This window comes from Taudactylus pleione, unplaced genomic scaffold, assembly GCF_031769625.1.
Source record: "Taudactylus pleione unplaced genomic scaffold, aTauple2 ptg000055l, whole genome shotgun sequence".
NCBI classification, from domain to species: Eukaryota; Metazoa; Chordata; class Amphibia; order Anura; family Myobatrachidae; genus Taudactylus; species Taudactylus pleione.
The window spans coordinates 13325323-13351454 of record NW_028284457.1 but is presented as its reverse complement, the minus strand read 5'-3'; the positions used below and the strand labels follow the sequence as shown (position 1 = coordinate 13351454).

General features: G+C 43.8%; 1 protein-coding gene across 3 annotated transcripts in view; it reads left to right on the top strand.

The window, feature by feature from the left end:
- LOC148535181 (putative E3 ISG15--protein ligase HERC6) overlaps positions 1-26132 on the top strand; it is a 157615-nt gene that overhangs the window by 34526 nt on the left and 96957 nt on the right. For 2 of the 3 annotated variants that reach the window (XR_015876088.1, XM_088464477.1), the window contains exons 4-10: positions 612-839; positions 921-1015; positions 3535-3662; positions 16597-16745; positions 17766-17842; positions 18429-18547; positions 22384-22443. Coding sequence is in view for 2 of the 3 variants with exons in the window: in XM_088464477.1 (XP_088320603.1) it covers positions 612-839; positions 921-1015; positions 3535-3662; positions 16597-16745; positions 17766-17842; positions 18429-18547; positions 22384-22443 (856 nt within the window). In the remaining variant the exon portion in view is untranslated. The remainder of the gene's footprint in view (positions 1-611; positions 840-920; positions 1016-3534; positions 3663-16596; positions 16746-17765; positions 17843-18428; positions 18548-22383; positions 22444-26132) is intronic. The other variant, XM_088464478.1, reaches the window with a different exon arrangement.

Sequence of the window (26132 nt, the reverse complement as noted above, 5' to 3'; positions counted from 1 at the left end):
TGTCGGGCGACGTAAAAAAAGCACAGCCGGCAGAACAATTGAATTCCCCCCAGTGAAATTTATCACTCATTTCGGTGATAAAACTCATTAGTAAATGAGGCCCTATGTCTGATTTGATTTTTTTTCTTTGATTCGTATTCTACCCATCACAGAGGGCTGCATTATGTAGCCACTGGATTGGAAGCCTGTTTTATACACTAACAACAAAATTGGGGTTACTTTTAAATCCTAGCCACTAATATGGGCTGTGTATTTTATTCTATTCTGCACAATGAATACTGCTTTTTATATACTAGCCAACACAATTATTTTAGTATTGTATAGCTGCCTGCCGCCAGAATAGACTCTGCTGTGTATCCTAGCTACCAGAGTATAGCCTCTGTACTGTTGTCACTGGAATGAGGGGATGTCCCTATTTGTTGGCTTGCAAGGGGATACAATATTTATGATGGTGGCTTTGCATTACACACAAGAATACCAGACTCATGAATGAAGTAATGGATCCTTACATCATGGTAAATGAATAGAGGACAAGACTTTATTATGAAATGCACTGTTTCCAGGTAGCAGAAAAACTAATCCTGAACGTTGTACTATGTTTTCTCTTTCAGACAGCAGTGTGTTCTCATGGGGAAAAAATGATGTTGGTCAGCTCGGTGTGGGAAATCCGATAGCAAATCATGCCAGTCCTCAACCTGTAAAGTTCTTGAAAGGAGTCCCTCTGGTTCAGGTCACTGCAGGTGGTTCCCAGAGTTTTGCCCTTTCTAAGTTAGGAATTGTGTTTGGATGGGGAAAGAATAATGCAGGACAACTGGGATTTAAAAGTGACCCCCAAAAAGGTACATTTTATTTATAAACATACAACTTTGATACACAGACATTTCAGAGTGAATTAAATGGATGCTGTCATTTTCATGAAGCAGGTGTATTCAGACCATATGCAGTCACTTCTTTGAGAAATCTGAATGTTGCCTACATAAGCTGTGGAGATGAACACACTGCTGTACTGAGCAAGGTAAAAATGAAAGTTTCAACCTGTTCTGTTCAACTAATAGTTTGTACATGCCCAGTCGGAAAAATGCTCGGGGTAATATAGAGCCTTAACAAATATGAATGGTGAGGGCTATTAGTTGGTCAGTTCTGATGTATATCATGCAATAATTAAATACTTTTCTATTTTTTGTATACAAAAATGTTAAGTTTGAATTTAGCATTAGGTGGTCTGAAGTGCATATATTGGCATACTCTCTACTTGGTCTCATATTTATCCATGTCACCTAAAGCTCTGCTGGTGGGTCATTGCATTACCATGCTCTGTAGACTTTAAATGCTGCTTAACAAGAAAAATCAAATGTGTTACTGTCATCGATTGTAAGGGTAACAAAAGGCCTATTTAGGCATTCGGGAATATAAATTATGCTATATTTTCCCCACTGGAGGGGGCTGCAACCCAGAGGAGGCCCCGCCTTCTGCCATGGGACTGTCTGTACACAGGCACTGTACTCGCACCTTGGGTTACCTGGCTAAAGGCGGTGGCATATAGAGCAAAGGTGCCCTCCCTAATAGCATGGAGATTATTTAGCCAGAGGCAACTCTTTAGGCCCCTTTTTTCTCTGGAGCCAGCGACCAAGCTAGCCCATTCTCTCATTCCCGCACTTAGTACTAGCAGTGGGTGGAGGGTAGTAGCTCTGCGGCCAGCTACATTGTGAGGAACTACAGCAAGAGAGATCACTACAGCTGTATCTGCAGCACTGCAAGTGGACAACTTTGTCACTGAGAAAATGGATCTCAGACTGCACATTCTGGACATATATATATATATATATATATATATATATATATATATAATTGTAGGTGCTACCTGTGGAGACCATTGATATATACACAAAGAAGAAATACAGGTGCACAACTCCAAATTAACTGATTATATATAAATAAATACATTTTGCAGTTAATACAATAGAGGTTTTTGGCATAATCTTGGCCAAGGTTATGGGCCTGCCCACCATATCCGGGTAACCTCTTGTCGGGCAGGTCCCTAACATACTAAGGCTCAAATCCAGAGCGCAGGACACCCCCAAACTAGCCCAGCCAATCCACCCCAAGGCACCGCTCTAATAAGAAAAGTGAAGTGTTAAGAGCAGCCGCTGGCCGCATATAAAGAGTAAAAATAAAAAAGTGAAATACATATATATAAAATTGTATTTACTGCTGCTCTTAACACATTTTCCTTTAACACATTTTAATACCTCACTGTCTGTTTCTTTTATATATATGTATTTCACTTTTTTATTTTTATTCTTTATATGCGGCCAGCGGCTGCTCTTAACACTTCACTTTTCTTATTAGAGAGGTGCCTTGGGGTGGTTTGGCTGGGCTAGTTTGGGGGTGTCCTGCGCTCTGGATTTGAGCCTTACAGGGGTATTCAATATGGGTGTTTTTTGCGTTAATATCGCACTTTTTATCGTTTTTGCGTTAATATCACTTGTTTTAGTTTTACACTGTATTCAATATCAAAGTCTTATCGCAGTTTTGAAAAGTCTTTGATAAAAAACGGTGATAACTTTTCACCATTGAATAGGTGTCGAAAAAAAGTGCAGAATTGGGGTTTAGGGGTGCAGGCTTAAAAAAAAATAGCGTGCACCCCTGAGATTGACATTTAAAAGAGAACTATCAAAAAAAAGTTTAAAAAAAAAATAGGGACACCCCAAAAAATTTATTTAAAAATTGGGGTGAAAAAAAAAATGGGAAAAAATTGTTAAACAAATAGGCAAATAGGTTCAGGGCTATTCTGCATGTATGCGGCAGGTGTTTTCTAGAATAGAATTATAGCGGCAGGTGCACAAATGCAGAATTTTTTAAAACTTACTTTAGGGATACCAAAATATGCTAGTACCCATTTTCATGTACCCCAAATTTGATGGGACCACTTAAAAAACTAAAAAAATAACCTAAGTGCTCTTCTGCATCACTTCTTCAATGTCGGGACAAAGCACCTGCTGCGGCTATTTAAATCCCCGACTTTCAATTAAAGGCTAAAACGGGTGTACCCATAGTGATCCCCCATGTTTTTACAACTTTAGGGGGGTCTTATAATTATTTTAAGGAAAAATTCGTAACTTTACGCAAATCCAACTTCGGAGTTTCTTCTTTGTGTATATAACTTTGTCACTGAGGCAACTATAGTAAGCCAAGGATGCTGTGGGGACTTGCACACCTCGCACTCTGTTATCAGTGCGTGATTTTGAGTTGGTGTCTGTAGTGCCATCTGTAGCTGCCCTTTCTATAGGTGTGAGTTAGAATTATCCTGATATTCAATAAAAACTGTGTTCTACATTTGCCATACACATTGCTCTTGCCTTATTATTTCATGGTTGGTTTAACAGGCGAAGCTTGGAAAAGAGTGGGAAGCACCTTTATGACTGCTTACAACACTATATACTTGTAGCACCTAGGTCACAAATATTACGTGTCCCAATATATCTATTACTTGTCTTTTAACCTTGTTAAATAATATAATTCCATTTTCACCAGGATGGCACCGTGTACACATTTGGAGACGGCTCATATGGGCAGCTAGGGGACAGTTCTGTTGCTCACACATCGGTGCCTCAGAAGATAGAAGAATATGAAGGGCAGGTTTCACAGGTAGCTTGTGGAAGGTAAGAAGTAACTATGGTGATAAGAGTAGACGAAAGCTGGCTAGGCTTAAGAAGGATATATAAGAATTCAGGACCTCATTCAGAGTCGGTCGTTGCGGCCGCACGGTCGTATGCCACCGATGTTCGCTAAACTGCGCATGCGTAAAATTCGCAATGCGCGTGCGCAAACTAGGTATTACGATCAGAAATTGCTCTCTCTTTCAACTTGACCAGGTCGTTAGTTTGAGTGACAGGATGAGCCGTTTGTGGGTGGTAACTGGGGAAGGTGCTTGTGAGCGGGTGAGTGGAGATCCGAACGTAGGCGTGCCTGACTATGCAAACGGCGTTTTATGGGAGTGCATAATTAACAAAGTAGTGTCATGGCACATGTGACATGGGAGGTTTTTACACTGACTTGATCGTAGTGCTGAAGAGAGGGTATGGTCAACCTTAAGGTCTACGACCAGCTCCGATGGTTCCCGATGGTCTCGATTAATCCTTATATGCCCAGGGATGACGTGTAATGGGAACGAGAAGGGGACGTATTTTTAGTCTTACGGCCGCATCCTCCCCTCGCTTGTCCAGCTAACGATCCCATCTTAACGACGCAACTTGCGAGCGCTTCATTTGCATATCCAGCCCTTTTTACCTTACGACCGTGCGGCCGCAATGACCGACTCTGAATGAGGTCCTCAGTTTTTTGTTGATTGGTTGCCCTGTTAATAGGCAGATCTAGTTATATGGTTTTAGGCACCAATCATTATTTGGGCCAATAGGGTTCTTTAGTGGCGTGTGCCTTTTAGTTTGTTATGTACAATAAGTTGGAGGCTGTTTGGTAAACAGCCTCTTTGCAGTTTTTACCCTCTGTTATATGGCGAGTTTGTCCTGCCTTGTGCAGGGGGATCTGGGTGCTTCTACTGCAGAGGCATTTGGACTGTGGGGTGATTCAGCCTCGGACGGAATTGCAAAACTGCTCGCAGGCTTTGCAATTTCTGTCCTTGCAAATATGCAAATGCAGCAGGAGGTGTATGACACCCCCTGCTGCATTTGCGATCCCAGTACTGCGACCGAGGTTGCTGGGTTCACCATCGTGACCATCGGTGGACGATGGTCGCGATGGTGGACACCGCCAGGCCACAGACCAGCTTAGTAAGCCTCAGCTTACTCAGGCTGGTCGGCTTGCGAGGCAAGGAACTGCGTCCATCGACGCAGTCCCTGGCCTTGCCAAACTGGGAAGGCCAGACACACCCCCATTTCCAGGAACGCTGGACGCCCCTTAAAAGCCTCTGTCTGTCAATCAGGCAGAGGCATCGAAGGGGCTGCGTGCGATTACGCAGGACCCATTCTGCACACTCGCAGAATGGGTCCTGCACACGCGCAGATTCCCAATAATAGGGAATCTACTGAATCAGCCCTTGTGTCCGGGTGCAGGGAGTTGAGACTTCCACGGTGCAAGTGCATCAGTAGGGGGACATTTTAGTCTTTCCCTAAATTAATTACACCTGGAGTAGGCTAGAACTGAGATCAAAGCACCTTCTGGTCACCTTTCTCAGGTTAATTCATTATTTAAATAAAAGCTGTAACCTTTTAGTCAGGCTGTGTTTTTATTTCATTTAGTAAAGTTAAGATTTATAAGTTAAGGGTGTTTAATTAACAATAAACCAATAAAGGTCTTATCCTGGCTAAGCATGGTCTAACCATATGTTGAATGAAGTGACAATTGACATGGTGGCCTAAACCCTTACATAACGTAAATTACGTAATATACATGTTTGTTTTTAATATATTATTAGATTTACCAACAAAGTAGAACTAGGGTGAGCACAGCATTTTTTAGTTCATACATTTTTTCTATAACCTCTGATGGTCTGTTCACATGTGATTTGGTCCATGGCTTGTTAGCTGTAGGCTAAATTTAAAAAAGAACAGTCTCAAGGATCATTGGTTCCGGTGGAAATCTTTCTTCCTCATTCACATTAAAACACAGGACCTGATTCAGCTTTGGGAGAAGAATAAGATTGAGTAAGTAATTGTGCATCTTGGTAAAACCATGCTGCACTGCAAGTGGGAGAGATTTAGATTTGGGAGGGGTGTGTCCAAATCTAAATTACAGTGTAAAAATAAAGCTGCCCAGCATATGTGGGCTACATGCAATAGCAGCCAGTATTTACCCTACATGCAAAAATAATGTATGTATTTGCACCCCTTGCATTGCTACATGGTTTGTCCAGGTACAGAGTTACTTGCTATTTCTTACTCTATTCCCAAATCTGAATCAAGCCCACACTCCACAATTACACATTGTGAGGCTCATGTAGAGTTGGGTGTAAATCCATATTGCAGTGTTTTTCCCACACAAAAATAATTTTTCATACTGCAGACGTGCAAATAGAAAGCATACATTTCTACATTGTGCCTTTCTGCACTAAGAGAGGCAGTGCTAGGGAGGGAGAGGCAGCACTAGGGATGAAAAGAGGCAGGATGGTATAGCCCAAGTACAGTAAGGAGATGTTAACACACCTTGCAATGCAGAGCAGATGAAGCTGCAGATAAGTCTTTTAGGTGGCGCATCTGTTGTGGCTGCATCCCCCTGGTGCAAGATGATGATGATGATGATGGTTACCAGCACGGATCTTGCATGCCCAGTTAAATAATAATAATAATAACAATAAAAAATAATTATATTCAACCAGCCTTATTGTGCTTTATTATGGTGCCACATTGTGTTTGTGGTGTCATACAGGCAAATTACTGTAGAACATACATATAACACAATATATCAGGCCCCCAGAATAAACTAAAAACCCCCGCAGCGGGGGGCTGGTGATGCGATTTACAATGCCGAAAATAACGGCATTGTGAAGAGGGGGCGGGGCCACGATGGCGCCATCACATGGCCCCGCCCCTGGCTCCACCCCCCAATGTGATGTCAATGGCCGGGCACGCCCCCCGCTGTTAGCCGACAATCAGCTAACTCCCGGGAGGAGGGAACTGATTATCGGCAAGTATGCAATATATTTCAACTGGCAGTACAGGGAAAAAAATATCACAAATATCACACAGTGAGATCTCTATGCCACCATACGATAATAACACTGTTAGCCATTACTACGCTTTGTCAGCCACGGCTGGTGGCACTTTTGCAGGTAAACCAACAACATTGGATCTCTCAACCATTTTGCCCAACCAGCCCTATGCCAATCAGCACTGTGACATTTACTCATTGGAATTGGACTATCCCTGCTAGGATAACCAGCCTTGTGCGGTGTTTGGTAAATAGATGTAAACATAAATTAAATATAAATTTATCCCTAGTGCACTGCAAGTCCCAGCAGTAATTATGGATGCTAGGGCATGCTGTTACTTGAGGAACCATAAGTGCCAGCATGCCGAAATATAAACATTTTTTTATGTGAATGCAGATGGGTGACTCGGAGGAGGATTGTTTTGGATTAAAACAGGGCTCAGAATGGTGTTCTAAAGTCCCTCTGCTCATTACATCATATGACTGTCGCTGCAATGGTAATAATCACATTACACTATTCAAAATATGCAGAATAATCTGTCCTTAATAGCAGTTTCAAGAAGGAAACTGAGGAAAAAGATATAACTACCAAACTGCTTTTTATTGTCTGCCTCAATTAAAAAAAAAAGAAAAGCAAAACCATTTTATAGGCTATATATTACATATATTTTTGGTTTATTTATTGTATAAACTGAACTTTTTTTTATTTCTAACACAAATTATCACATGATTGCATGCTTTCTTTTTTATTAGTCTACCAAGAATCGCAGAGCCATATTAAGACCCTATGGGCCCTAGGCAAGACAGCGGTTTGTGGTCCCCTTCCTATGAGCTATCCATACCTCTGTTTATTTACTGTACCCTATACATCCCTCAAACACTGGGGTCTATTTAAGCATTGTTAGGCTGTGTTTGAAAAATGACAGTTGGGAGCTGATTGGCTAGCACCTTATCACTTTCTTATCACTTTTCACTCTGTCTCCTAACACTGCTTAGTAACTAGACCCCTTCTCCCTTTTACTCCTCACTTTTAACATTATGACAAATATAAACGTTACTAATTTAATGTCAATACTACACAATAAAATGGAACATGAATACAAGTGAAAGCACACTGCAGCTATCTAAAAAGTAATTGTAACTACAATGTAATTGAATAAAGATATTGCAAGCGCCCACTAACTCCCATGATTAATTTAAGACCTAATTTAGCCCTGATCCAGGGCAGTCCAAACATGATAGCACCCTGGATTTTGTAGTGACTTTTTATGTAGGTGCGGAATTATTGTTCCCAAACTGAGATTTTTGAAAAAAAAATTAAATTTACCACAGCCTTGTCGTATTTTGTGGTTACTAAATAAGGTTTTGTAGGTCTCCCATAAAAAATAAACATGACCCTATTTAAACTCTTTACTGATATTGGAACAGAGGAGTAGATAACTAGATCTCACATTGAGGTCTACATTATGTACTAAGGGCCTGATTCAGACCCGCAGCGGGTCGATGTTAGGCCACTGCGCATGAGCACGCCGGAGCCGGCTCCGACGTGCGCATACGCGAGACCCGGCTAGCGACGGGCGCTCCGTCGCTCCGGGTCTCACACCAAAAGGGGGCGGCTGTCGATTTTGATCAACAGCTCGCACCGTTTTGTAGGCGTGGCGTGGGGGTGGCTTCGCAAACGGAGGCATTCCCATGCGAACGCCTGCCGTTTGTGGGCGGCCCCACTGACATCACCAGTGATGTCAGTGGGAGAGCTTCCGGCTCTATTAGAGCCAGAAGCTCTCTGGGGCTTGCGGCCACAAGACCCTACAACAAGGGTCTCAAAAAAAAAAATGCCCCGATTCAGAGCGAGCGCTCTTTCAGAGTGTCCGGCTCTGAATCAGGGCCTAAGTCTTGGTGAGCAATAAAGTGGATTGTGATAGAAGGCAGGATGTTGAGATCTAAGGGCAGAAAAGCGTTGGTCAAACCCTTGCAAATGCTGTTTTTAGGGGTTTGACTGCATCTCATGTACTAAGCTCTGGAATACGATCTTTAGATGGCGTTACCCAATATAAGCCTTTGGGCTTCTTTCCACGTCCTGCACTGAGAGGGTTCCAATCGTATCTCTCCCAGTGTGCCCGGCAGTGTGCGTCATTCTGCGCATGCACAAAAGGACGCCAGAGGGACTTCTGGGTCATGAACCTGGTCGTTCCTCTATTGCAAAGGACAGCTCTTATCGGGAAAGCTGTCCTTTGCGATTTTCTAGGTACATACTGGCAATATTATCGCAGGTATGTACCCAATAAATGGCGGAATGTACAGCATTGTGGATGCAATACTTAGTAAATGCCGCTCAAAGTACCAACCAATCGGCTCCTAACTAGGGACGGATGAATAACAAAATTACAGTTGTGACACCATGACAGGGGAGTGTTTATATGCGTGCGCGCTCCTGTAACAGTGGCCATGACCTCCAACAAGGGGTGGCGTCAAAGGGAATTGTCGTATCTGTATGATGGAGAGAGGGTGATGGGGAGATAGTGGCGCAGTGGGTGAGGCAGTGGGTGATGGGGAGAGATAGAGAGCGATGGAGAGGCAGTGAGTGATGGGGAGAGATAGAGAGCGATGGAGAGGCAGTGGGTGATGGGGAGAGATAGAGAGCGATGGAGAGGCAGTGGGTGATGGGGAGAAGCAGAGGGTGATAGCGAGAGGGTGATGTCTTGGAGAGACAGAGGGTGATAGGGAGACGCAGGGGAGAGGCAGTGGGTGATGGTGAGAGATAGAGAGCGATGGAGAGGCAGTGGGTGATGGGGAGGAGATAGAGAGCGATGGAGAGGCAGTCGGCGATGGGGAGAGATATAGAGCGATGGAGAGGCAGTGGGGGAGAAGGTGATGAGGAGAGGCAGTGGGTGATGGGGAGAAGGTGATGAAGAGAGGCAGTGGGTGATGGGGAGAAGGTGATGAGGAGAGGCAGTGGGTGATGGGGAGAAGGTGATGAGGAGAGGCAGTGGGTGATGGGGAGAAGGTGATGAGGAGAGGCAGTGGGTGATGGGGAGAAGGTGATGAGGAGAGGGTGATGGGGAGAAGCAGAGGGTGATAGCGAGAGGGTGATGTCTTGGAGAGACAGAGGGTGACAGGAGAGATATGGTGATAGGGAGACGCAGGGGAGAGGCAGTGGGTGACTGAGAGAGATAGTGGGAGACGGAGAGGCAGAGGGTGATGCCAGGGAATCGGTGACGAGCCCCGGTGCAATGCTCCTAAACAACATGGGGAGAACGTGCCTTGGTACCCCGTCTCTTTAAATCGGCCTATGCTCCTGTTACTTTACAGGCTGTGTTTGAAAAATGACAGTTAGGAACTGATTTGTTGGTTCTTTATCTCCGTCCACTTTATCTCTCTCCAAGGCTTAGTACATAGACCCCATTTACACATACTTGCCTACTGTTGCGGGAGTTGCGAGAAGTTGCCAATTTTTCTGGTCACCCCCGAAAGAGTAGGTAAATCTCCAGCATCCCGCTGGCTTACTGAAGTGGGCAGGATGGATCGATTTTCCAAGACATTTACGGGTCTGTAGGGAGAGGACAGGGCTAAATACAGCGAATCGCGTCATTTAGCCCTGCTCTCATGGACCAGGGAATCGCATGCTTTTCCTGTAAAGGGGCGGGACCTAATGACGCCCGTAGTCTGGGCCAGCCCCCCGAAGATGAGAGCATCAAGGTGCCCTGAAAAGTCAATAAGTATGCATTTACATTAGGGGAGAGCGAGTTCGGATTTCTGAAATCCGAACCCCCCCGAGCCCCCCCGATCCGAGGCCGATCCGAGTCAGGCTCGAATTTTCCCGCCTGACTCGGATCTGAAATCGAGGCAAAACATCATCATCCCGCCTTCCGGGTCTCGCGGGTTTTGGATCCTATATAAGGTACCCGCGTCGGCGCCATTTTCTCACTCGGCAGTGGAGAGTGAAGAGGGAGGGTGGGAGTTAGGGATGGCTGGGCTGTGTAGTGTAGTGTAGTGTAGTGCAGAGTAGTGTTGTGCTGTGCTGTGCTGCGCTGTGTTGCGCTGTGCTGCTGTTGTCCATAGGGGCTGTGTCCACTACTTCAAAGTCCATAGGGGCTGGCTGTGTTGTGCTGTGCTGCTGTTAATAGGGGCTGTGTCCACTACTTCAAAGTCCATAGGGGCTGGCTGGACTGTGTTGTGCAGTCAGTTCTCCATAGGGGCTGTGTCCACTCCAAAGTCCTGTGCAGTGTCCCAGTCCTAAAGGGGTGCTGTAGTGTTGTCCAGGGGGTGCTCTGTCCATCAGGGGTGCTCCCCCCAAGTGCTAAAAAAATAATATTTTTTCTGTGTTTGTGAATTGTGTGCGCAGTAGCCGCACGTGCATCAACAAAGTAGTGCCAAGCGTGCGCCTGTGTCATAAGTAAAGGGCCGGCTGGCTTGACCATTAAAGGGTGCTGTAACCCCCAAAGTACACTACAAACCAACTAACAAAATATTTTTTCTGTGTTTGTGAATTGTGTGCGCAGTAGCCGCACGTGCATCAACAAAGTAGTGCCAAGCGTGCGCCTGTGTCATAAGTAAAGGGCCGGCTGGCTTGACCATTAAAGGGTGCTGTAACCCCCAAAGTACACTACAAACCAACTAACAAAATATTTTTTCTGTGTTTGTGAATTGTGTGCGCAGTAGCCGCACGTGCATCAAGAAAGTAGTGCCAAGCGTGCGCCTGTGTCATAAGTAAAGGGCCGGCTGGCTTGACCATTAAAGGGTGCTGTAACCCCCAAAGTACACTCCAAACCAAAAAAATATATATTTTCTGTGTTTGTGAATTGTGTGCGCAGTAGCCGCACGTGCATCAACAAAGTAGTGCCAAGCGTGCGCCTGTGTCATAAGTAAAGGGCCGGCTGGCTTGACCGTTAAAGGGTGCTGTAACCCCCAAAGTACACTCCAAACCAAAAAAATATATATTTTCTGTTTGTGAATTGTGTGCGCAGTAGCCGCACGTGCATCAAGAAAGTAGTGCCAAGCGTGCGCCTGTGTCATAAGTAAAGGGCCGGCTGGCTTGACCGTTAAAGGGTGCTGTAACCCCCAAAGTACACTCCAGTCCAAACCAAAAAAAAAATTATTTTCTGTGTTTGTGAATTGTGTGCGCAGTAGCCGCACGTGCATCAACAAAGTAGTGCCAAGCGTGCGCCTGTGTCATAAGTAAAGGGACGGCTGGCTTGACCATTAAAGGGTGCTGTAACCCCCAAAGTACACTCCAAACCAAATAAAAAAATATTTTCTGTGTTTGTGAATTGTGTGCGCAGTAGCCGCACGTGCATCAACAAAGTAGTGTCAAGCGTGCGCCTGTGTCATAAGTAAAGGGCCGGCTGGCTTGGCCGTTAGAGGGTGCTGTAACCCCCAAAGTACACTGCAAATCAAATAAAAAAATATTTTCTGTGTTTGTGAATTGTGTGCACTGTGGCTGCACGTGCATCAACAAAGGAGCAGCGCCAAGCGTGCGCCGGTGTCCCATAAGTAAAGAGACAGCTGGCTCATTTCTTAAAGGGTGGTGTAACCCACAAAGTGCACTACTCTCCAACAAAAATAAAAAAATATTTTCTGTGTTTGTGTGCACCTTAGCCACACGTATATATCAATATAACATAAATGGAGGACCAAACTTTCTCCGATAAAAATAAAATAGGGAAAGATCAAGAACCACTTCCTCCTAGTGCTGTTGCTGCTGCTGGGAGTTGTTCATTATCCCAGAGAGGAAGTAGGAACACCACTACTTTTACTAAACAATTGACCTTCCAACAGTCCCTAGCGATGAGGATGAAGTACGACAGCAGTCATCCTGAAGCAAAACGTATAACTGAGGCCTTGACTGCTATGTTGGTGTTAGACGTGTGTCCGGTATCCGCCAATAGTGCAGTGGGATTTAGACAATTGATGGAGGTAGTGTGTCCCCGGTTCCAAATCCCGTCTAGATTCCACCTGCATCCTCAAAGCAGCAGCGACAAGCATGCGTCTGTCTGTTAAAGGGTGGTGTAACCCTCAAAGTGCACTCCACGTACAATAAAAAAATTCTTATTTTTTTTTCTATCTTTGTGAAATGTGTGGGCTGTAGCCATACCTGCATCCTTAAAGCAGCAGCGACAAGCGTGCGTCTGTCTGTTAAAGGGTGGTGTAACCCTCAAAGTGCACTCCACCTACAATAAAAAAATTCTTATTTTTTTTTCTATCTTTGTGAAATGTGTGGGCTGTAGCCATACCTGCATCCTTAAAGCAGCAGCGACAAGCGTGCGTCTGTCTGTTAAAGGGTGGTGTAACCCTCAAAGTGCGCTCCACAAACAATAAAAAAATTCTTATTTTTTTTTCTGTCTTTGTGAAATGTGTGTGCTGTAGCCGCACCTGCATCCTTAAAGCAGCAGCGACAAGCGTGCGTCTGTCTGTTAAAGGGTGGTGTAACCCTCAAAGTGCGCTCCACAAACAATAAAAAAATTCTTATTTTTTTTTCTGTCTTTGTGAAATGTGTGGGCTGTAGCCGCACCTGCATCCTTAAAGCAGCAGCGACAAGCGTGCGTCTGTCTGTTAAAGGGTGGTGTAACCCTCAAAGTGCGTTCCACAAACAATAAAAATATTCTTTTTTTTTCTGTCTTTGTGAATTGTGTGGGCTGTAGCCGCACTTGCATCCTCAAAGCAGCAGCGACAAGCGTGCGTCTGTCTGTTAAAGTTTGGTGTAACCCTCAAAGTGCTCCAAAAAATAAAAAACAATTTTTTTTATGTGTTTGTGACTTGTGTGCGATGTAGCCGCACGTGCATCAACACAGTAGCAGCGTCAAGCGTGCGCCTGTGTCATAAGTCAAGGGCCGGTTTGGACATCTGGTCCGGACTGAAGGACGTGCCAACAATTTCTGACAAGTCTACTGTCACTGCATATGATACTGTCCTCAAAGCAGCAGCGACAAGCGTGCGTCTGTCTGTTAAAGGGTGGTGTAACCCTCAAAGTGCGCTCCACAAACAATAAAAATATACTTTTTTTTTTTTCTGTCTTTGTGAAATGTGTGGGCTGTAGCCGCACATGCATCCTTAAAGCAGCAGCGACAAGCGTGCGTCTGTCTGTTAAAGGATTACATCGGTGACAACATCCAAGTAGGCATGTCAGACAGTCCGTACCTGTACTGGCAGGAAAAAGAAGCAATTTGGAGGTCCCTGTACAAACTGGCTCTATTTTACCTGAGTTGCCCCCCCTCCAGTGTGTACTCCGAAAGAGTGTTTAGTGCAGCCGGGAACCTTGTCAGCGAAAGGTGTAGGAGGTTGCTTCCACAAAATGTGGAGAAGATGATGTTCATAAAATGAATTATCAACTCTTCCAGGGAGACCAGCCTCCCGAACGTACAGAGGGACCTGTGGTTGTGGATTCCAGTGGGGACGAATTAATACTCTGTGAGGATGCGGATGTACACAACACTGAAGAGGGTGAGGAATCGGTGGATGAGGAGGATGAGGACGACATCTTGCCTCTGTAGAGCCAGTTTGTGCAGGGACAGATTAATTGCCAGCTTGTTTTGTGGGGGCCCAAACGAACCAATCATTTCAGCCACAGTCGTGTGGCAGACCCTGGCGCTGAAATGTTTGGTTTGTTAAAGTGTGCATGTCCTGTTTATACAACATAAGGGTCGGTGGGAGGGCCCAAGGATAATTCCATCTTGCACCTCTTTTTTTTCTTTGAATTATGTACTGTTTGGGGCCTAGTTTTTCAAACTGCCATCCTGTCTGCCACTGCAGTGTCACTCCTAGATGGACCACGTGTTTGTGCCTCCCACTCGTATCTCTTAGCATAGTCATCCAGCTACCTCGGTGCAACCTTTTGGATATAAAAACACTATTGTGAGGTGTGAGGTGTTCAGAATAGACTGGAAATGAGTGGAAATTAAGGTTATTGAGGTTAATAATAGCACAGGAGCAGAAAAACACACACATTCTGTGATTTTAGCTGTTTTTATGCTTTTTAAAAAAAAAAAATACAGATCCAAAACCCAAAACACAGAAGGGTGGTTTTGGCAAAACCAATCCAGATCCAAAACACGAGGAAAGATCCAGATCCAAAACCAAAACACAAAACACGAAAAGTGGCCGGTGCACACCCCTAATTTACATTTAGTTTCTTAGCAAGTTCCTGTTTTTCTTGTTGTCAGGAAGGAATACACTGTACGACTATAGCTGTTGCATTACCTGCTCACGTTACTTCTGTGCAGATCACAACAACCATCAGATGTGCATATTTTTTGTGCTCTGACATCACTGTATTCTGACCAGTGATTTATTTAATTTGTTTTCTTAATTTCATTGAATCAACTCACTTGTCCCCATTACATATTTACATACATCACACTTTACCCTCACTCCCATTCTTCATTGGGTGAATCCTAGGACAATGGGTCTGATTCAGAGGTGAGGGCAGTTGCAGTAGTGACTGTGTCTTTTGCCGTCTTTATGCTAATGCCGTGGCCAATGGTCTTCCTACTGAGACGCCCACCGGCTGCAGCGCTAATCCGTCGCTGTGTGTTTTAAGATGCACCATCCTTATTGAGGCGCAGATGATTCTCCATATGAACATGGCCATTGGCTACTTGTGTCAGCGCAACTGCATCTTTAGACTGAGTTGCTGGCCAACACGCACCAACATCTGGCTAGCTGCCCCCCCTGTTACCTCCCAAAAATGCCCTCCAAAATTGCATCTCTCTGCAATCTACTTTTTTTAGCGGTTACTATCTGGACCCATGCGCAGTGCGACACAAAAAAGCATATGCAGACTGAAAACATTGGTTGCTTGCGGTTGAAAATCACTGCTTCCGACTATCTGGCCAGCGTACCTCAGCTGGTGCCGGCCTCAGCCACCAAACTCATGTGAGGCTGACGTTCCTTAGGGGTCAAAGGAGCATGTGACCAGCTCCTCCAGTCAGAGCTCAGCACATGATTCTCTGACCCTGAGTCTTCTGGGATTTAGCATGACCTTTTTACTAAGGCGGCTGGCTCTCATCACTCTGCATTCTCCACCAATGTGCTGCACCAGGGGCATTTCTAGAGAGGAGGGGGCCCGTATGCAGTCTCCGACATGGGCCCCCTCCTCTCCGTCCGGCAGCCGTCTGCCCTGAGCGGTGTGCAGCCAGTGCCGCACTTTTAGACTCTGGGCACTAGAGTGTCTAGAGTCTATAGCGCATGCACAGGTCACCGGGAAAATGGCCACGGCGGCCATTTTCCCTGTACTGCAAATTTCCAGCCGTTTTTACAGGCGCAGACACCGGAACCGACATGGGACTCCAGAGATGTAAGTTTTATGGGTGCAGCGTGTGCGGTGTGGGCCCCCCTGGGGCACACCCTGCACCCATTATAAATACATCCCTCTTCTGCACCCAAGCCCATCATCTTCCTTGCCCCCCTCCCTCTGAGGTTGGAGTCTGGAACCGGATTTATTATTGATTTTGAACATTTAGGGGAAAAAAACAACAGATTGCTGATAATACAGGCAGGGGGTATCACACTGGCCCCTTAGCACCCACTGGGCCCTAGTGGATAATTAATCTGACCCTTGCTGTACTTATACATTCATGTGCTCATGTAACCCACCAGGCAATGCTCATTATGCAAATCAGTTCTCAGGTAGTCTAAACCTTGGCCTCTCAATCACCACACATGCAGTTAGATTGTGGTTATCCTCCATTATATTTGCCAACTGTATTTTATTGTTGTGAGAAATCCTTATTGGCATGGGAGGTTGTTTTCAGCAAACATATGCTTAACTTACTTTTATCTATAATTGGCCTATAGACTCATAGGCAGATGTAGTTAAATTGTCACATACAATGTGTCAGTTGAACGCTGCTCTACATTTTTCTTACTTGGCTTTACAAACATAGCCACGGTTCAGTGCACGCTTTTGTTGAGTAGAATCATGTTTTGTGATTCCAGCTATCACACATTATTGTATGTCTTCACAACAAACCGCGTTGTATCGTTTGGTCATGGACTACCAAGGACAGAAGACACTTCTGGCTGTGATGATCAACCACCACAGCTCACATTGACACCGGACATAAGCAGCTTGTTCACTCCAAACGGTACAGTATTTTTACCTTCCTAATAGAAAAAAACTATGTACAACATCTAATAATTCTGTGTAATCACTGCTTATGGTATACGTGTGTAGGGTTTGTCCATTTCTGTTCAGGGGAGAGAGATTTGTTGCACAAAATATGGGGTGCAGAAGGTGGGTACGCACATTGGAATTGAAAGGGTATCCCTCTATCTGTAAATCGGGGCGGGATGCATTATATTACAAAATGTGGTCAAAACTCTGAAAATGGCGTTTTCGTTGGTTTGATCATCCCACCTTCGATGTCCCCACAAGAATATATTATTGTTTTTTAGGTTTTTTGCAAGCAAAAAAAAAAGAGATAATGGAGTCCTGTGGATATTCTTTAGAAATACGGTCTCTGTCTAAGTATATTAATGTTCTAAAGTAAATCTAGAAATGCAAAATGATTATCCATGTGTTGCTTATGATGAAACAGTACAGCAGACGAGAGATTATGGAGAAATTCATGAAGTTCCCTTCTATGGTTACCATTAGTAAGGAAAAGATGTTATTTGCAGGTGAAGGATGCTTTAGCTGATATAATAAAAGGGTGGGCTGTACAGTACATCACCCAGAGATGTGGTGGTCATTTGAGCTAGAATCGCTCGGTGGTGTCTTTATCCCATGCAGTCCGCATTCACTCATGTAAATGAATGGAAAGCAGGTGTTTCATAAAATACATATTGTACGTATAATGTGTATGGAACTGATTTTTAAATTAGGAATTTTGGAAGTCCGTGATTAATAAGATGGATGAATTTGGAATTACAAGTTCTAATGCTGACTTCTAGGAAAAAACATGGCTTTTTAATGTGAAAAGAAAAAAATCAATGTTACATTTTAATAATAAATTTAGCACACATTTATAATCAGTGTAAACAGAACCGTATATAACTTTTGTAACTACAAATTCTTTACAACTTTCTACAAAATACAAAAAAACTAAAGTCGCGTTATGATTTACTAGTTGCATTACTTACTGATGTAATCCTTATTTTTACAGACTTCAGCGACATTCATGTAAAAGAAATCTTTGCTGGAAACAATGTCAGCTTTGTGACATCCTCGCTACAAGCACAGGTTTCATTTCTAAATATTCTGTTTGTGTCCCCTCTGTCTTATGCCTTTCAGTAATCAGTGTTGTACTTATAGTATATACCAGTGGTTCCCAAACTGGGTGCTGTGGCACCATGTGGTGTCTCAGGGCACTTGCATGGGTGCCCCGTATTGGTAGTCCAGTAAGAAAATAAATGATTGTTAGTCAGTCAGTGCTAATTGCTGCCAATTAAAAAAATGTGGACAAATAGAAGCGCTGCCCTGCCAACCACCACATAACGGGCCCTAAGGGTGACATATTAGCGCAATTTACTTCATTTTCTTTTTTTCTGAAATTATCAATAAGAAACTTTTTGCCCAGATGTGCCATGAAAAAAAAATGCTCATACTCCAGTGCGCATTTTCAAAAAAGTTTGGGAACCACTGGTATATACCATACCAGGTGTGCCCGAGTGTGTGCGAAATAAGATAAAGGACTCTGCAGAAAACGAAGATACTGTCTTATAAAGTTATTGCACAGGAACATCAGTCCCTTCTCATGCTACAACCACATTAACTTGATATGTGTGCGCTGGATTTAATATTATGTTTTATATATCTTCTATTGTAGAACCATAAACTAACATTACAAAGTGACAACTTGCAAAAGATTTGCCAACTGAACAGCACCATGGTAATGAAATGGATTGATGCCAAACCTGGGAAAGAAAAGCATCAGGATGCAAAAAGGTATTAAGTAGCATTGTTCTATCAGCTATCATTTGCACGTACTGTACATAGCAATGTCTATTCTATTGTCTGGAATAGCTTATGCTGGGTACTCACTGAACAGATATATCTGCAGATCGAGTGATCTACAAATATATCTGTAGATGATGGTCATTCATACACACTGATTGGCCATCATCTTCCAGGCAGCCGCGGGTCCCGCTGGCCGCGGGGCGTCCGCCCCACTCCCCGCGGCTGCCGCAGCATATGTACGGGCGGTCTGCAGACCTCCCGTACACACTTGCCGATGGACAGATATTCTGCAGATATATCTGTCCATCAGCTGTGCAGCACAGCCAATGCGATATGTCTGTGAACAACGTCATTCAGATATATTGCTGGTACACACTGGCCGATGGGCACCAGATATATTGGCCAGTGTCTACCCAGCTTTAGCTGACCGTGGGGTCTATATAATCAACAAAAAAAATATTTTCTCCATCATTTTAGCTGGCCAAAGCCATACTTTTTATTTTATCTCTATTTATTTGAAATCACTGATTTATCCACCTTTTCATTTCTCCTATAATCTCCTATATAAATACGGAGATAATTGTAAAGCGAAAAGCGGCAATTGTTTGTGGTACGTTTCATTTTGCTTTTTAAATAGACCCTATAACTCTAAATCACACATGGTCCATTTCGTATGGACATTAACGATACCCCTTATCTACATTATATACCTGTAAAATAATAAACAAGGAGTTCTGCACAAGGGTATGAGATTATAGTCAGAGAGTACTTAAATGTGAAGGGCCCTCTGATGACTTTACTTACTGTAGGATATATATTATTTCTTATAATACCGAATGACTATTATTACATTTGTCAAAGTGCACCTAGAAATGCACTTTTTGGCAAAAAATGGATGGAGAAAACTGTACACTATTGGAAATGTAGAAGAAGGCCCAATATGGTGGAATATTTAAATCCTTTAGTGGAAAGAAAGCTGTGCTCCTCATACAGCAGGTGTCTCACCTTCACTGTGTCACCTTCATTGTGTCATTTGCATAATCTCTCCCTGCAAAGAAAAATCTTCCAATAGACCATGAAACGTTTAATGTCCCCGCGGACATGACTCTCTTGGCCACATATCCATGCACTGGTTTGTGTACAAGATCCTGGCGCACAGAATGCCAGCGGTGGAAATCCCGGTGCCGGAATGAAATACCGACGCCTGCAGGTAAGTAATTTAACTCTTCCACTAAACCTAACCCTCCCCTCCTGCAGCCTACCCCTCCCGCTAGTGTCTAACCCTTCATGATCGCAGCCGTCTGGATTGTCGAGCCGTGATCCTGACCCTTTGTGAACGCTGGCCTTCAGTGCGCGGGATATCAACTACATCCCCATGTACTCATCCATAAAAATACATTCATAAATCTTAGAAATATGTGCATACACAAAAATACGTGTTAGACAAAACAGTAATTAAACTACATTTGTGTGCATTTATAAATGAGTTCCTTAGATGCAGATGTCTAGAAAATGTTGCTGGGTCCCATATCACATGTCAAACTGTCCTCTTTGAGGGCTCATTGACTGTGACTGTATTGCCCTGATCTCCTAACTAGAGTGTGCCCAGAGTCTACTGCGCATGCGCAGATCGCCGGGGAAATGGGGCAGCTGCCATTTTCCCAGCTATTTCCTTACTGCTATGAATACCCCTAAATCGCTAGAGAAAAATAATTGCTTTCCAGACTTTGATTGTGGTTCCAAAGCACAAAAAGTTATTTTTGCAACAAAAAGTAAGTTACACGCTTTGATCTATCACAATTAGCGCAAAGACAATTAAATACAAAAGGTACAGCCTGATACATACGCATATGCACCGGTCTCAGTATACAGTCGTCAATCCTGAGGTCTGTGGTCATCCAAGAGAATGGCTACTGACTGGCACCGGTGCGCAGGTTATATACCCTACAGATCATGATAACAACAATGTAGACAGACAAACATAATTCCATTGGTTCTTGCTCTTGGTCTTTGTAGTACGCTGTAGTTCATAGGATGGTTCATATGTTGTCACTAGGGGTATGTCCCAATTCTCCAACAATGTCTTGAGATTACATTGTCTTTCTTTAACTGGTTTAACACACTAAATACAGAGTATACATTCTAACCAATAATTTCCTATAATCCATAACCATTGAACGCAAGATGCGATTCCCTCGCTGATAGATTCGAATATCTGGAATTAAACAGGGTGTCAGTATAGTGCCAAACATGCCATGTCTACCATGTTGTATACCTTAAATACAATGTTGTGCGTTGTGCTTCTTCATATTAAAATAGTTACAGGGTATGTTCGTGGGTATGTGCATAAGCATAAGAGCGTCTATGTGTTCGCATTGTGGATACACATGCGATTGTCTATGTGTATGCATGTGTGTGCAAATGTGCATTAGTGTTTGTGCCTTGGATTGAAAAAAAAAAATATATATATATATACATATATATATAGCTTTATCCAGTAACTGGTACTTTTGATATTATATCCGTCTGAATCTAATTACAAAAGGTCATATAAAATTAAGTTTGTCCTGCTCACAGGTGGGGCAAGCCTTAGTCAAGAAGTCTGATAACTTTAACAAAGGTTTTCTTGTGCTTATTTAGAATACAATTGTCAGTACTTCTTAACCACATCAGCATTGGACACAAGGCATACAATTGCTAATGATGATCAAACTTCTGACAATTGTTTCTAACTCTACATTCAGAACACTTCCTCTGAGCATATCAGTGTCTGTGTTACACTTCAATTGCCACAGACATATTGTATCTGTATGCGGAGCTTCTCAATATATATGCAAACACTCACAGTATCTTTGTGTATTTTTAATTACTTGTCACAGACATACTCCTGGTTCTCACACACTTGGCTAAACCTTGGATTTATATATATATATACGAATTTGTGCGCATCAGCTTGCTTCCGACGCAGAGTAGCATCCAATATACTCTTTATCAGCCCATAAACGACTAGATCGTCAGATAATAATTCTAAATGATCATAACCAATTATTTGACTTCGACACCGCTCATGCGAAAAACACCGGAAAAATGGATGCGTGCCCATTTTCCGGCGTTATTAAGCAGCGCTGTCAGACCGGATGCGGTACCTAAGAGAGGTAAGTTGTAAATAATATGGGTGCAGGGTGTGAGGTGCGGGGCCCCCCTGGACCCAGGGGCCCATGTGCACCGCACACCCTGCACCCATTATAGATATGCCCCTGGTTGGGTATAGGATCACTGAGCATTGAATCGACTTGTTTCTGTATGCTCCTGCTTACTTCAGCAAGTTGCCCTACCCCTGCCCCTGCCGCTTGTCCTCCCCAGTCTGTATTGTGGTGTTTGGTATTTTAGCTATGATCGTCCATTGTATATTGTATTTATACCCTGATACTGTTACTGTTTTCTTTGTATACCTTTTACGGCACAGCTTACACTTTGTGCTGCCTTTAAAAATAAAAGAATAATAATAATAATGGTAACTTAAATAAAATATCTATTATGCCAAACATATATTTTTTATTTTTTTCTCTATCTACAATTATTTCCTCTATAAGATAAGATAAGTTGATGAGATGTTTTGCCTGAACATCATAAGATATGATTGGCTGGAACAGGTACAAATAATAAAACTCTGAAGACATCTACTTCATTAACTCTTGCAAGACCTGAGACCCCCAGTGCTCCCTCTGTCATAAACCTCACCTAGAATAGTTGCTGATCTAATTTTCGGCAGTAAGAATAAATAATAATGTTTCTCAGATAATAATTACAATTCTCTTTTGCAGGGAAATAAGCAAAATGTTTTCTTCACCTGCTTGCCTGACCGCAAATTTTTTAAAGCACCGGTAAGTGAGGAAAGATGACTTTATTTATTGATAACATCTGTAACAAAAAAAAAGTGTAGTGTCTTTATAGTCATAGCTGGCAGTACATATAGACAAATCAAGACGGTTACCTACAGTAATTCAACAACACTTAAAACACTGTGGGGTCTATTTACTAAGCTGTGCGCCAGTTAAATCTGAAAGTCTGCAGTTAAAGCACATCTTGTTTGTTTCATTTCAAAGCCATTGTGGTGGTGAATAGAGGCCAAAATATGAAAATTCTGTCAATGTCCCAATATTTATGCACCTGACTGTATGCGATTAGTATAGCAAAGGACAGCTCTTGCAATAAGAGCTGCCCTTTGCGAAGCAGCCGTTGCCAGGTGAGGGGGTCTCCGTGGGACCCCACCCCCTCTGAGCCCCGGGAGCTTTCTGCTGGTCACATGTGCAGAAAGTGCCGCATTCCTCTTCCTCCTCCTCCCTGCACTCGGAAGAAGATTAGGATGAGGAGGAGGCGGAGGACTCAGGAGGAGTATGGGCCAGCGACCAGGACACTCAAGTGAGTGGGGGGCAGTGCTGGGCGACTGCGGGGCAGTGAGGCAGCTGCGGGTGCGGTAAGAAGCCCATAGGCTTCTATAGGGTAACGCCAGGTTTTTCTGGCGTTACCCTTCGCAACGATAATAGGGTGGCCGGGGCTTAGTACATATGGAAATGCAGTAAAACCCCCGAAAACAGGATTTTACCGTATTTTTCCTTTTGTACATCCTGTCCCTAGGCTGGTGACCTGTGCAGGAAGTCCTGGGCTCCTCCTTCTCCTCCCTGCACCCGGAAGATGAATAGGCAGAGGACCCAGGAGGAGCACGGGCCAGCACGCAGGACACTCAGGTGAGTGAGGGCCAGAGCTGGGCGACTGTGGGGCGGCAAAGCGTCTGGTGCGGGATTAGCGGAGAGGAATGTCACACAGCTCATCAGCCGATGAGTGTATGGAGCTTGTGGGTAGAGGTGCAGGATACTGGAACATCTTTGGCTATAGGTAAACACAGGTCTTACTGGAGTTAAGTGGAAGACTACTGTCTCCCAATGTGGTGCTCTAACATGGTGACAAGATGGCGAGTACTTAGGTCAGCGGCTATCTTGGAACCGGGAATAAACCTCCCTGGAAGAACATGGAGTCTGTGCAGTAGTTTCAGTTTCAACAATTAAAAAGTAAACACATTCCTCACTCATGGCCTGTCAATTGGAAAGAGGGGATGTGCTCAATTATTTAAATAACCAGCACTTTCCTAGTTTACCTACTGATAAAAAAAATTGAACAGTGCTGAGGCAATAGATATATTTTGACATAGATATCTTTTACTACACAAATTAAATAAGCGTAATTTGGTGGATGGGATAAAAAAACACATTAATACCCCTTTCAGACAGAAATCCAAATTACAGGGTTATACATTTCAACCCAGTAATTTGATGATTTACACAGGACCTTTTTCTGTCTGAAAGGGTCTTCCCGGGTCTAAATTCCCGGGACTTCGACTCAGGAATTTACCAGGGTCGGAGACACGGGAATTTATTCCCAGGTTGACCCTTTCAGACAGAAGAAATACCCGTGTAAATCAGAAAATTACCGGGTTGAAATTTTTGACCTGGTAATTTGCTCTTCTGTCTGAAGGGGGTACAGACAGAGAATGGCAAAACAACCCGGTATGCAAAAGTTAGGAAAAATACGGGTTCTTTGCCATTTTCTGTCTGAAAGTGGTATTAATCAAAAATAAATCTGTACAAATAAAAACATAGGGATAATGAATGTAGATCCACTAGAGGGGCCAATCCAGTTAACGACATGAAAGTCTGAACGTCCAGCGTTCAGACTGTCATGTCGCTGAGGTGCGGGCACCGCACTGAAAGATGTTCCCTAAACGTCTTCAGTGCAGGAGCCCAACCTCCCTATCTATTAACATGCCGAACCTGACGACCGTAGTCAGGTTGATGGGCATGTTCGATAGATAGTCAGGGTCGGCAAGGACCCAGCATGCAGGTCATGGACCCAGGGCTTCGACCCAGGTTGTTTCTGGTAGATAGGCAGGGTCGGCAAGGACCCTGGTACAGAGCAGGGTCATGGACCCAGGACTTCGACCCAGGTTGTTTCTGTTCACACATAGCAAAAACCTGGGTTTCTGTTGTATATCTGAAAGGGGTATAAGTTGCATAATACATAAGCTCTTAATTGGGCTGGAAATATGCAGCAGCTTATGTAAAAATATCCAGCATTTAGTATAGCTAATATCACCAAAAAAAAAAGTCACATTAGTCTCCTACTGTGATCAGCTTAATAGAATTGATGGGTATATTACCGATGATGTCCACACAGGAATAACTTTTGAATGACTCCAGAAACAAGATGTATGAGGTAAGTCTGAGTCCTTGGAACCACAGTCTGTATTTATGCTGTTAGCTGCTGCTTCTGTGTGTTAGTGACTACCAGGGGCAGAACTATGGGAGACAATGGAGGCACCTGCCGCCAGGCTCCAGCTCTGAAGGGGCACCTTCTCCATTGTCCACAACATATTCACCCCACTTAGGGCTGTAACTACAATATGTACCCAGGGTGTACCATCACGGTCGTCCAATACATGACACCCCTTCCTGGCACCTGAGAAGCCACCATACACTAGTGGAGAGCTCCATGTCAGACCGTCAGCTGCATCCTCCATTTATCTATAGCCTGTCTGTATGCGAATTGGGGGGGGGGCACCAAAGTATAACTTGCCTCTGGGCATCTGGGATGAACTTACGCCACTGGTGACTACTTGCAGTGTGGTGCTGCGCTGTGATGTCACACGCCGAGACTCTCTCTGATACAGAAGAGCAGTAGCTGTCAGACCTTATAGGTAAAGCTGGGTACACACACACTATAAGATATATCGTACGATATTTCATTCCGACGCGGATCAGAATGATATATCTTACGGATCATCCCATCTGCTGCACCGTACACTGGATCATGCAGTGTGTACGGAGGTTGCGATGTATCGTTACATTACATTGTTGGCTTGGTACACATCGTATAGTGTGTACACAGCTTAAGGGTAACTGCTTAAACTGTGGTTTATTATGTAGTTTCAAACCACGATATATCGGGTGCATTTTTCAGATCCAAACTACAGTATTTGTTATTCTGCGGTCTGTTGGGTTTAAATATAAACCATATCCAATATGTAGTGGTGAGAAAAGCTCCTACACCGCATGTGGTTTTTTACAGAATGCATAGTAGTAGAACTGGTTGTGAAACATGCATTCCCCCCTCCCCCTCCATTACCTAATAACCCAGCCTACTACACATTGGATCAGGTCCTATGAATGGGGGTTTTAGCAAGTACTTGTAATGCCACAAGTGTGCACTATAACTAATTCACTCATCATGTAATAAGTTTAAATGCAAAATGAATTAGGCAGTGTACACATCAGAACGACGTGTATCTCCCAGCTGACCTGACGGCCGATGGAACGATATATTGGATGGCCATACACACTGCACGATCCGGTGTACGATATACCCTTCCATCCCACATTCACCTGCATGTTGTCGTCAACATGGTCGGTCCATCTGACGTTCAGCACCTCAGATGGGACGATGACAACGCGCGTGAACACCCAATTGAGGGTACTCACTGAGCGATATGGATGATATCTTTCCGATCCGCATACACGGC